This window comes from Taudactylus pleione, unplaced genomic scaffold, assembly GCF_031769625.1.
Source record: "Taudactylus pleione unplaced genomic scaffold, aTauple2 ptg000041l, whole genome shotgun sequence".
NCBI lineage: Eukaryota > Metazoa > Chordata > Amphibia > Anura > Myobatrachidae > Taudactylus > Taudactylus pleione.
In genome coordinates, this window is record NW_028284443.1 from 12,699,221 (window position 1) to 12,712,358 (window position 13,138).

At 41.0% G+C, this 13,138-nt stretch overlaps 1 protein-coding gene across 3 annotated transcripts in view; it reads right to left on the reverse strand.

Annotated features, from left to right (window-relative positions):
• Positions 1-4,651: 4,651 nt before the first annotated feature.
• The window catches only part of ASB15 (ankyrin repeat and SOCS box containing 15), a 64,479-nt gene continuing 55,992 nt past the window's right edge, over positions 4,652-13,138 (reverse strand). For all 3 annotated transcript variants that reach the window (XM_088456030.1, XM_088456022.1, XM_088456039.1), the window contains one exon: positions 4,652-5,701. In XM_088456030.1, the coding sequence (XP_088312156.1) occupies positions 5,526-5,701 (176 nt within the window). In that variant the 3' untranslated portion in view covers positions 4,652-5,525. The remainder of the gene's footprint in view (positions 5,702-13,138) is intronic.

The window sequence follows — 13,138 nt, forward strand, 5'->3', positions numbered from 1 at the left end:
TATATCCCTGGGGTTCCTATCAGGAATCGGACATGTAGCAGTTTTCCTCTGGTAATGGATATTAAATATAGCCTGACAGTACTGTGTTGGAGAAATAGTTCGCCATATATATAAGAGGATCTGTATCTCTATATATCCACTGCTACTTGTCAAAGTCCCGTATATCCGTGTCTGCTCACAGCAGATTGATTAGTGGTGGATATTCACTGACACCCTATATCTGAGTGTACCTTAGGGCAAGAAGGAACAAGTCCAGTAATATCATCTGCCACCGGGTACTCACGACTCTTGTATCAATATGATGACAGCGGCGCAGGTGCAAAGGTCCACCGCGGGACGCTTACAGCCACCGTCTATGTGTACCGAAGGCAGCACAAACAGCACAGCGTGTTAAGAGCCGGAAACACTGACCATGTATGATGACGCTGAACCCGGGCGGCTTCACGTATCCAAGCCGCCCAGTGGCTCTGAGTTACAACCTGGAAAATACCGAGCAGCGCTTGTCCATCAGCCAGGTGGGTAGTGGTCAGTGTAGAATAACAAGCCCAGGGTGGATCTCCAGGAACAAATGAGGGAGCAGCAAAACGCTGAATCATTGAGTGTTCCCTCTGTGTAACGCATGCATCATAGGGGTTTTCAGGACTTTTCAGGCATGAGCAGTAGCAAATAATAGCTCAATCATATAAACATCAGCAGTGCGTTCGAATTGAATGCACCTTTGAATAAGGACCAAAATCAGATTGCTCATAATCAGGTCAGCTGCTCATGTTCTCTCCATACACACAGAGTGATGTCTGGGAAAAATAGGTCTCTGTGACTCGGTCCGATCCATACATCGTTTCATAGCCACCATTATTTATTAGTACATACTTGCACCAATCCTGTTCCACATTATATATAAATACTGCACTACCATGCAGAGAGGAACCAGTGTAATGGCCACTACCATAGTTCTGTATACTGTACAAAGTCTAAGTTCTATCCATTGTCTCTGTAGGAGTTTAAAAGACATTTGTGACCTTTCAGAAGGTATTATAGAGTGTGCAGATCTCCAGGACACTTAGGCTGGGTACACACTAGAGCGATATCGGCACAAATGTAGTTTCCAGGCAAATTGGAATGACATATTGTGTGGCTCGCACAGTGTGTACGCCTGACTGCTCGCTCCTATGCGTCATATATGACATTTCTGGTTGGCCATGCTGCATGTTCTATCAGAAGATATCCTGTATGACCCCATGCTTCTGGATGCGGCAACTGAACTATATATCAAACAGTCGCACGATTTATCGTTCAGTGTGTATGGGTCACTGCAATGTTGTTCCTTTGGTTACCCCATCTGCTGGGAAACACATGAAGTGTTCCCGATCTTAGTCTAACACCACTGATACTTCTTATTCTAGGTAGCCCTAGGCAAAGCATTTTTCATTATCTTAACAATTTGGGATTAACTAAGAAACAATAGTGTAGCTGTGTAGCATGCAATGGTGGGTAGGAAACAAAAAGAACTTCATTTTTAAATCTTTGCTTGCATCAAACACAAAAACTGACATAGAAGCCAATGGAAATGTTTAATTCTCGATGATCTACTGGACAACATGAATGCTTGAAATCAGATTGGTGTAACTCTACTCCAATCAGTACTACTGCAGAACCTTCATTATCCATTGCAAAGGCAAATACAGTAGAGTTGGATAATCAAAAATAAATTGTGGAGTTTTGAAATACAGTAATGGTCAATAGTAACAAATAAAAACATTTTTAAAAAAACATTTGCATAATAAAAGTTCTACTAATAATCACTGAATGGAGTCAACATTTTTTGTTCTCTATGTCTTGATCCAGTTCCTGGTATTGTTGCTCCCAGAATAGTAACACGTTAATAAGAGTGCATTACTACATTTGGCACATTGCAGTTTTCCATTTAGAAAATAGGGAAACCTTAGTTAAGTGAAAGCACATTAGCAAAGTCATTGATAAGGAATGTTCAATGTAATGTAAAACTCACATAGAATAGATTATAGGAAACAATGGGGCTAATCCAGCATTGCATGTAACTGCAATGCTGAACGCAGATTCCCAATTATCAGAAATCTGCGGGTGCACAGGACCCATTCTGCGAATGTGCAGAAGGGATCCTTTGTGATCACACGCAGCCCCTGCTATGCTTCTGCTTGATTGACAGGCAGAGGCATTTAAGGGGCGGTGTGGGGATGGGCATCTTTCCTGGAAATAGGGGCATGTCGGCCCGTTTTCCAGGAGTGGCAAGGCCAGGGGCTGTGCCATGGACACAGTTTCCTGGCCTTGCAAGCCGGCCAGCCTGTGTAAGCTGAGGCTTACTCCTTACTCAGCTGGCGGCGCCATCCACTTATGGTCACAATGGTTTTCCCAGCCTGAGACCTCGGTCGCAATGCTGGAATCGCAGGGGGTGTCATACACCTCCTGCTGCATTTTTATATTTTTGAGGACAGAATTGCAAAATTGCTTGCGTACAGCTTTGTAAATCCGTCCTCTGCTGAGTTAGCCCCAATGTTCTGTATTGATGGCTGACACTAGTAGACATAGTCATTTATTAAAGCATCATGCTTATTTTATAGACTCACTCAGAACATCACGTTCTGTGTTTCATGTTACTGTATATTTCAAAGACAACAGGAGATCAAATGGCGTAAACTGGTTTAATAATGTATGACAGCTATTAGATGTTCTAGAAAAGTGTCTGATTTCTGGAAACTTATTTAACAATTTATAGTGCCTTTCTGATATGATCATTGTAATGTCACTGACGCAGAAATAAGCTATGGGAGAGGCGGTAACTTGAAGATGAGTTAATGAAGCTATTCATTGTAGTGTATACTGTTTCTACTACACACGGCTCCCATTCTATACCTCAAAAAGTATACTATAATATTATAATTTTTATAATAAGATTACATTTTTAATTTAACAAAGCAATAGTAAATGCTTGCACATTATTTATCTTGGAGGTGCATAAATGTCTTAGCTGTCTTTGCAATAAAACCTAAACATGGCATCATAGATGCCTAATGATTACAACACAGCTAAGGGATTTTGTTACACAATATAATACTAATAGTATCCTTAAAATAACATTCTAAAGGACATAGGGGTCTAAGTTCTAATAATCATGGACCAGCCCCTATTATTATCTATCCATATCTCCGGGGATAATTTCATTTTTAATTAAAATATTCCTGCTATGTACAAAGGGGAACTTGCAGGGACAGCAGTTGAGGTAACCACTGTTCCTGCGAGTTATATCCCCGGCACATTGTACAAGTATTTCACAGAAGAGAAAGACTTCTCAGGGGCAAGCTGACACCGCGCATGCGCACAGTGTCAGTCTCCAGAGCCAGCCGGAGGCTACGAAAGAGAGATTGAAAGATCTCTCTCCTGTTCCTGTAGCCTCCATAGGCTTTCAGTAGTTTGCACCATCTGAAGATGGTATAAAGTACCGGGGCTAAACTCCGCAAAGCTTTCCTTTTTGGAGTTTAGTACATGGGGGTCAGATCGTAGTCCCCATTGATAATAATGGGGACTGCAATCTGAAGTGCTAATTAGCACTTTGCCAGAGATTTCTGTAAAATCTCCTGAATTGTGCCATTAGTACACAGGAACAATACATAAAATTATGCAGAAACTGAAGTTTCTGCATAATTTTATGCAAAAAACAGCTTGATACATAGGCCCCATGGTCATTTGTTGTATTCAGGAAAACAACACATATCTTTATTTACTAGATAGCAGTTCTTTTGTTATTTTTTTTTACCAGTGAGCACAATTACATTCATTTCCAATATTTAACATGTTCATCTTTGCGATATCTTTTAATGTATATCAATAAAATTTAAAATTTTAACTTATAAAGTGGTCTCAAGTGCACCTAGAGCAGTACTTTCTTTTTCTTTGTTTGGTTCTATCATTTAGAAATGAGTAGTGTGTAGCACCTCAACTTAACTCTTGATAAAGAGATGGTATTATACCAATTGTAATACATGAGTATAATTATGACAATGAGGCCAGCTGGGTCAAATCAAATGGTAAAATACTGGTGCGCGATTGTTTTTTGTATGTGTTAATCATCATGAAGAGTGTTTATCGAGACTTTCACATTTAATGCAACTTGTTGGAATACTTTTAAACTTTAGTATTCAATTAAATACAATGTTATTTACATGGGATATAAGACTTTACAGAACTCCAGACGGTTGTCTGCAATAACGATTGGTCAGCTGCCGCTGCTTGTCTAGTCAGCTGCACAGCAATTGATCAATATGACATGAATACTCCTCCAGCATCTAATGCCTAGAGAAGCAGCTGTGAAGGAGATGGCTAGAGGGGGTGAGGCATCTGCTAGTTGGGATAAGGATTCTTAATTACCAAAAAATATATACAGTATATTTTATTGGGAATCCCTTTTATTCAACTTCAATCTATTTTCAGACCTCTGTAAGGGCAGCAAGTTGACCTGTTGTGTGAGCAAAACTATTAATTAAAAAAATGTCCAGGAAATAGTAGTGATAATACTGGTCATCATACAAACAACAAACAAGTCTTCCATATTAAATTATACATTACAACTTGACATGCCAAAGTAAACTATTAAGTAACATTTATTAAACCAGTGAAGTTCATGAAATTATATGTTCTCAACGATTGGAGAAAATTGTGTAAATTCTGAAAACATTTTTAACAATATACTACACAAATGTTATGTACACACAAAGAAAACAGTACTCTCAGCACCTCTACAGCACTGCATGGGTTCTCTCTACACTCAGTCATTTTACCCATCTTTTCTGCAAAGTTCTCTGCAAACATAATACAGGTAGTTGCATTTGAAAAATGTGCTGTACCGAAGCCATTTATTGTATGCAAGTGTTTCTACATCCCTACAAAGCAGATTATATCCTGGTCTCAGCCTTAATACCCCTCCCTGTCCCTCCACCCTATCTTACCCTTGTCCCCACATCACATTCTAATAATTTTGTAGAATCTATTCTTAAACGCTTTGCCAGTTCCAGTCACATGCACAGGCGCTTGACACACCGATTAGTATTGTATTTTAGACAGAGGACTTCCTATTTAATGTCACTTGTTCATTTACTAGCTTGTACACTTGCTATCTTTTGGCAAACTGTCACTGTACTGTTTGTGAAAACTTTAATAAAGTTCTTAAATACAAAGTGCAATAAAGCCCTGTTTAAATTTGAAATGATATTCACTTTTTACATCACCGGTATTACTCCGGTGCAAGAAACACATTTAATGACATATTTAATAACACAACCATAACATATATTATGCAGTATAATAATAGATTCAATTACTTTTTTCCTTTCTGTGCTGGTTCTGTAACTGTTGGCTTGTAATTCCTAAATCCTTAACATGAAACATAGCAGAATACTTGCATGGGGTTATCAAGAAACCACTTTTTAAATAAGGAACTCTTTGCACTATCAATTACAAGTAGTAATCTATCTACCATCAAGTAGTGTAATTTATCAAGTGTCCAAGTTTAAACCCTTTCCATATAAATCATACTCTTTATACATTAAAAATGATTTAAGAAGAGATGGCAACGGAAATCTCTTCATTGAAGGCAGACTCTGTAATCTCTCCAGCCCAACAAGTTTGCGTAGTTCCAGCCGGCACAAGTGCTTTAGTGGACGAGGATTTTCTAAAAATAGAGCACAAAAGAATAAATAAATTTCCTTATCCTAATTTATAGCATCCTGGAGATGCACATGGCATCTTCTCTAATTTGTGGCAACTGACGCTGATTACCATAGGCTGGGAATGGGGATGAGTTGACTTCTCACATTTGTTTCTGCAAATAACAATATGTAAAGGTACCGGCCATGTAGAATCATCGACAACATTACAGTTCTGACATCACTTTCTTTATTCTGTATATAAATGTGCATGTCACACATCATAGGAAAAGAAATTATCACAACAGTTTACATTTTATAATGTATAATGTAATCCCCCCCCCCTTTTATATCTATAATTGACCCTTTGTTACCAGTTACAATGGTGTCTATATGTACCCACCCATAACCTCATGTTAAGTGGTTTACCTTTTTTCTATTTTATCAGTGCCTCCACCCAAGTATTCATTGCCGGTATGGGCCTACTTAGGAAAACCCATAGTTATGTTATGTGTGTGTATATATATATATATATATATATATATATATATATTCAAACCACATATGCAGAGCCTCTCACAGTCCTGTTGTTTCCATGTCAACAGTACTAAGATCCTAATAAACTCACTGGTCATCTCCAGATTGGTTTACTGTAACCTCCTCCTATCTGGCCTCCCCAACTCCCATCTCACTCCACTCCAATTTGTCCTCACTGCTGCCACTTGACTCCTCTTTCTCTCCAAACGCTCTACATCTGCCTCCCCTCAATTACAAGCCCTCCACTGGCTCCTCTTCCCCTTCAGAACCCAATTCAAGGTTCTCACACTCACTTACTAAGCCCTCACACACTCCTCTCCAATTTACATCTCTGACCTCATCTCCCTTCACTCTCCTGTCCGCCCTCTTCGTTCAACAAATACATGCCGCCTCTCATGCCAACTGATTACTTCCGCCCACTCCTGCCTCCAAGATTTTGCCCATGCTGCTCCCTACCTTTGGAACTCTCTCCCTCTTCCCATCAGACTCTCCACAATCCTTCAAACGGGCTCTCAAGACCCACTACTTCATCAATGCTTTCCAGCTCTCATCCTAACTTGCTGCTACATTCTCCCTCCTCCCTGTCTTCCCCATCTGTATCATGTCTGTCTGTCTGCCCCTCCCCTTGAGAATGTAAGCTCTTGCGAGCAGGGCCCTCTACCCTCTTGTGCTTCTCCTTACTTTATTTTCATCTGCTTCTTACTCACCACTAGGACACCTAACACTTGGTTACTTATGCTGTGTTGCTTATTTGGGTGTTATGGACACCAATGTATCAATGTATATTATGCATGTCCTTGTCCTGCATTGTATTGTATTGTACTGTAAGTCACTTTTTTTGGTTATGTACTTTGTAAGGCGCTGGGCAACACTTGTGGCGCCATATAAATAAATGATAATATATATATATATAATACAATATGGTACTGAAAATAGCACTTATCACCGTGGATTTCTGTGTGAGTGCTTATCTTTAAATAATTAGTCTGTTCAACGATAATCCCGATCCCACGGTGGCAGCTGAATGTTCTCCAATTGGACCGTTGTTGTAAGATCCCACAAGTTTATGAAAATAGAAGAAGTGAGAACAAGCGCCTTATAGTGTAATATGGTAAATTAAATATCTGAACACTGTTTAATAATTATGTGTACCGTATTAAGCTAAATTAATTGGCATGTAGTGTAGTGTCTTTCCCTGGATCCAATCCAGCAATACTTCTATCACATGCAATGTGTGACACTTAACTCCAACATTCCCAGCGAAAAGGGAGAGAAGAATTCTCTCATAGTGTAATAATTTTAATAATAAGATTTTTACATTTTTTTTATAAATGTTTTATTAATTTTATAAATTACATTTAATTTATAAATTACATTTAATAAAAAAAATGTATAATAAAAAAATGACTTTGTCAGGAAGTCTTGCTAGTATTGCCTAAGTGGCGAAACGCATTGAGGAAGAGGTGGCCCCATTACTACAATCTGCAACAACTCTCAGATAAGCCTTTTTGAAACTTTTAAATGTAATTACCCATTTTTATGTGTGTTTAGTGTGATATATATATAATAAACTGTGTTAAATTATTACACTATGAGAGTATACTTCTCTCCATTTTTGCTGGGAACGTTGCAGTTAAGTACCACGCATTGCATGTAATAGAAGTATTGCTGATTGAATATATATATATATATATATATATATATATATATATATATGGGCTTGCCTGGGTAAGCCCAAAGATACACCCAAGTATCCATATTACTCCCTATAGTGTAGTGTGTTTAAAAGGCATGTTAGTTGTAAACAATATTAGAACACAATAAATACCATTTACAAATACACCTGTTCCTTGTTCTTTTTGGATCCTTGCATCACACTTCCAGGATAGTAAACGCAATTACATATAGATTTAACATTCTTTATATGGATGAAATTCCAAGTAAATAAGTAAATACATTTACCTCATTACATGACATAACGGTACTGTGTTGTACATTCACATACATATAAGTTTATCTGAACAGTGCAGTAACATCATGCATGAATAACAATATATTTATGTATATATCCTTAATACTAAGCTCTAAAAGACTTGTTGCAGTCCTTTAGTAAGGTAAGTATTTATTGTGAATATTACACTCTTTCCCTCCTGAGTGTTAATTTTAGTTCCTTTTAGAGGTAACAATATATTTAATTCAAGATACATAAATAGTTCCTGTGCAGCTCTGCCAATTGCTGCTATCAGAAGCTAAAACTGAATAGTTGGCTTACTGTATGACTAAATGTCAATATACCACCCCCCAACTCTTTAGCCAGTCTGGTAGATAATGAGAGAGCATTAGAGATACAGTAAATGAGATTATTAACTGCAGGTAACACTGTCGGCAGCTATCTGTGTGCCTGTCCAGCTCTCCTTCATTATACAGTAGCTGTATGTGTGCAGTGCATGTGATTTAGGGGGAGATGTACTAAGCCTTGGAGAGTGATAAAATGGATGAAGATAAAGTACCAACCAATCAGCTCCTAACTGTCATTTTTCAAACACAGCCTGTAACCTTACAGTTAGGAGCTGATTGGTTGGTACTTTATCTATCTCCACTTTATCACTCTCCAAGGCTTAGTGTTTTTCCCTTTTATTACTCACTGACAGCCAATAGTAATGAACCTCTGCTAACTGCAGCTGTGTAGAATACCAGGATACCCCTCTTTACTGCGCTGGGAGGACTGGCTATTTGCTGGCAACTGTCCTCTATCTCCTACCTATTCCTGATCAGCTGAAGGAGGCTGGACTCTACTTCAAGCCGCTACCGCCACTGCCAGACTGCCTGGTGCGGATCACATCACTTTGGCTCAGCTGACAGATTACTCCCCGCCGTGGACCTCTGCTGCCACTGCTCCACTGTGGTGCTGACTGACAGCAGCTGAATGCCTGTCAGGCACCACTCACCATCGGTCATCACCAGGTAAGTGCTTTACAGCCCCTGCTGCGATACCCATCACCCACACTCACTCAGAGGCATCACCGGGTGTGGTGACACCTGGTGCACTCTTCATATCCCCTTGCGTGGCGAAGCCACACACGCCCACACCCCTATAGCGACGCCACTGCACTTACTTTACCCATACCTCCCAACATGACCCTCTCCAGGAGGGACACAATGCTCTGGTCCTGGACTTCCCTGGTCATTTATGATTGGTGGTGGCTCCAGAGGTGGGGCTGCAGTACAGTCCAAAATTCAAATAGGGGAGTCACACCAACTGCCAGTGAGTCCCAGCCAGTGATGTTTGGCAGTGTGTGAAATGACAGTTGGTGTGGCTCCCCTATTTGAATTTTGAACTGTGCTGCAGCCCCACCTCTTACCAGGGAAGTCCAGGACCAGAGCATTGTGTCCCTCCTGGAGAGGGTCATGATGGGAGGTATGCTTTACCACTCCTGAGCCTGTCTGTTTGTTTATAGCCCTATTTACTGCTCAGATACAGCTCAGACTTCAAGGAGGCAAGTGATGGAGGTGGGAAGCTGCCTAGCCTGCGCTGCCACTGGCATCCATCAGCTCCCTCACTGGCTTCACCCCTCCTGTCCCTGGAAGCCTGTTCACAACTCATGTCTACAGCTCATCTGCTGCTCAGGACAGGAAGGGGGGGGAGGGATCTGCAGTCTACCTGCCAGCTGCTCCTGATAGCTCCTATATACCCACCCTCTTTCTCTGGCAGGAACCACTTCCTTCCCAGCCGTATCACTCCGCCCACCTCTTCCACAGTGCATGTGCATCCCACACATTGAGGCACATCATCACCACAGACAGAAACACCACACAAATCTATATGCAAATACATGAATTACATACACGTGCATACACAAATTATTTCACATATATATATATATATATATATATATATATATTTACTTTCAGTAATGGATTCCCTAGAATGATGTAAATAGGTGAATTACTACAATAGTTATATGTTTGTACATAAATATTATATTAGCCATACACCAATATGGCTACAATAATATATTGTGATTACTAAAACATGTATCTTTATGAATCAATCTGAAGCCCCTGATTCCGTCAAATTCTGGTGAATTATAAGACTGAATAAACCATTTCACCCATAAGTACTTGAATTTCACCCATAAGTACTTTAGAAGTGGAGATGTTGCCCATAGCAACCAATCAAATTCTACTTAACATTTAACTAACACCTTCTAGAAGATAATAGCTAGAATCTGAATGGTTGCTATGGGCAACATCTCCACTTCTAAAAACTCTCACTTTAGTAAATTTACCCCAAGTAATATACTAAACAGACATATGGAGTAGAGTTAAAGGTTAATCTTTTTTTACACTTTCAGTATAAGCAATATTTTTCCATGACACAGTATGAATTGTGTATTTTAGAGAAATTCTATGGATTAACTACAATATGTTTAAAAAGACAGTTGTAATTCATAACAGTTTACTAATATACAAGACTATTACATTAGTAAGAAGAGAAAATCCCATATATTTATTATTTATTTATTAACAGTTTCTTATACAGCGCAGCAAATTCAGTTGCACTTTATATATGCACTGTAACAATCAAAATTGACTCAATTGTACAAGTTTCAATATAATGCTCAATCAAAATGTGTACAGCTCATTGACGAAGTAACAAAATGATGTGTCCATGAACATACTCGCATTAAATATAATAATAAATATAATAAAAGCTCAGTCCATAAATTGTACTTTCAGGGGCTGATACAGAGTTCCACGTGAAAGTCCCCCAGAACACAGGCGCAATTTCTAGTCACTATAAAAGAGGCAAATACACGTCTATGGAAAGCTGCAACTATAGCAACATACGTGCTGGTTGGAAGCAGTAGACTATGCGTCATATTTAGAACAGGCGTAGGTCACATACCCTTACACCCATCATACTTGCCAACTTTAATGATCTCATCTCAAGAAGAAGCCTGGAGAGCTGATGCAGCTGACAGCTTCGGGGGCATGGCTGGGCTCTCCACGTCATTAGACTTCTGTCATGGTAAAATGGCGAGATTTGCGGGTCCTTGGGGAGGGGACATAACCAAATGATGCAATTCGTGTCATTTTAGAGCCACCCCTCCCTATGGACCTGAGATTCTCCGTATTATCTCCCCATCCTGCCCAATTCACTAGAAAGTGGGTGGGATGCCGGAGATCCATCTACTCTTCCGGGGGTTCGGGGGGTACCTGAAAAATCAGGAGCCTCCCGCAACTTCATGGAGATTAGGCGAGTGTGACACCCATGTTTTAAACTATTTGCTTCATTTGCAGAATACACATTTTATTATTATTATTATTATTATTATAATTATTATCATTATTTTTTATTTGTTAGGCGCCACAAGTTGCTCTGTACAAGAGGTAGACATAAAAACAATCAAAGTAAACAGTATAAATACAATGCACAACAGTAAACTATCACTGGAGTACAAAGCATAAATACAACCCCTGTGACTGCCAGCCCCGGCTGCGACTAGCAGAGAGCGGCTTGCACTGGGAAGCCGCTGCTCTGCCTTTCGGCAGCCCTACACGGCTTCTAGGGGCTGCAAGCAATCCAATCTCTACAAGCCGGTCTCATGCGCATTCGCGGCGCTACAGCCGCTCATGCATATGCGTTGGTCCCGGTGCCTGCCAGATCCATTGCACTGGCACCAGGACCCAGCAGGCCAGATCAGCATCAGTGGCAGCCACCTTCAGGTATGAGAGTAGGAGCCGCTGCTGATGTGTTTAGTAATCTAAGCTCAGTTGGCTGAGTGAGATGTGTTACATACTGACTTACCGTAGTACTCCTCACATATATCATATACAAATGAATGCCTTAATTTAGTTAGAACAAATGCAATACACAATCATATTTCCTTCACACAGGTCATATTTATTTTCTGCAATTGTCTAGATGGTATACGTTCAGGAAGCCGGACGCCGCAATGCCGACAGCCGACTTCCCAACTACTTAATCCCGGCGAGGGTTAAATGACAGGCGTCTAAATCTAGACGCCTGTCATTTTACCGACGCCGGGAGACCGGCGCCCGGCATCCCGATCAAAGTGATGCCGGGAGCCGGGCGCGGACAGCCGCGCGGGGGGGTTAGGGGCTCCCGGGGGGGACTTAGAGTTAGGCACCCCGGGGGGAGGTTAGGGTTAGGCTAGGGGGAAGGAGGGTTAGGGTTAGGCACCCCCGGGGGGAGGTTAGGGTTAGGCAATCCCCTGGGGGACTTAGGTTTAGGTGGCGGGGAAGGGGGGGGTTAGGTTTAGGTAGTTAGAGGGGGGATTAGGGTTAGGCACGGGGGGAGGGGGTCAGGGTTAGGCACCCTAAAGGAGGGTTAGGGACTAGACTTAGATTAGTTTATACTTACCTTTAGGACGATCAGGATTTCCTCCTCTGTCGGGCTGAATCATACCGAATGTGTCAAGATCACATAGTTCTTTAACCACTTGCCTGGCATGATCGCATCAGATGCAACCACGCCAGCCTGGGCTTTCCCTGACATGGTCACATCTGATGCGACCAGTCAGAAACCTGGAAGATAACCTTCCAAAAGCCGCCTGTCTCATAGGGACCCCCACATTCTGTTATTGTGTGCTGATCAGCAAACCCCCACCTGGTGGCTCTGCAGTCACTGGGGAGATCCTGCGCTACCTGGCCCCATTATGCACTACACCTGGCGGCTGCACAGAGGAGCAGCCACCAGGAAATCCAGCTCTGCCTGGCCCCACTATCCACTACTCCCGGTGGCTGCAGAGAGCAACAGTCACTGGGGAGATCCAGAGCTGCCCTTGCTCCACTGTGACATTACCATCTATGGTTTCTGAAGATATTTTTAAACCATCGGCCATCGATGTCTAATGGTACACTACAGTATACAATAAAAAAATTTCTGGTAAACTGTGCTT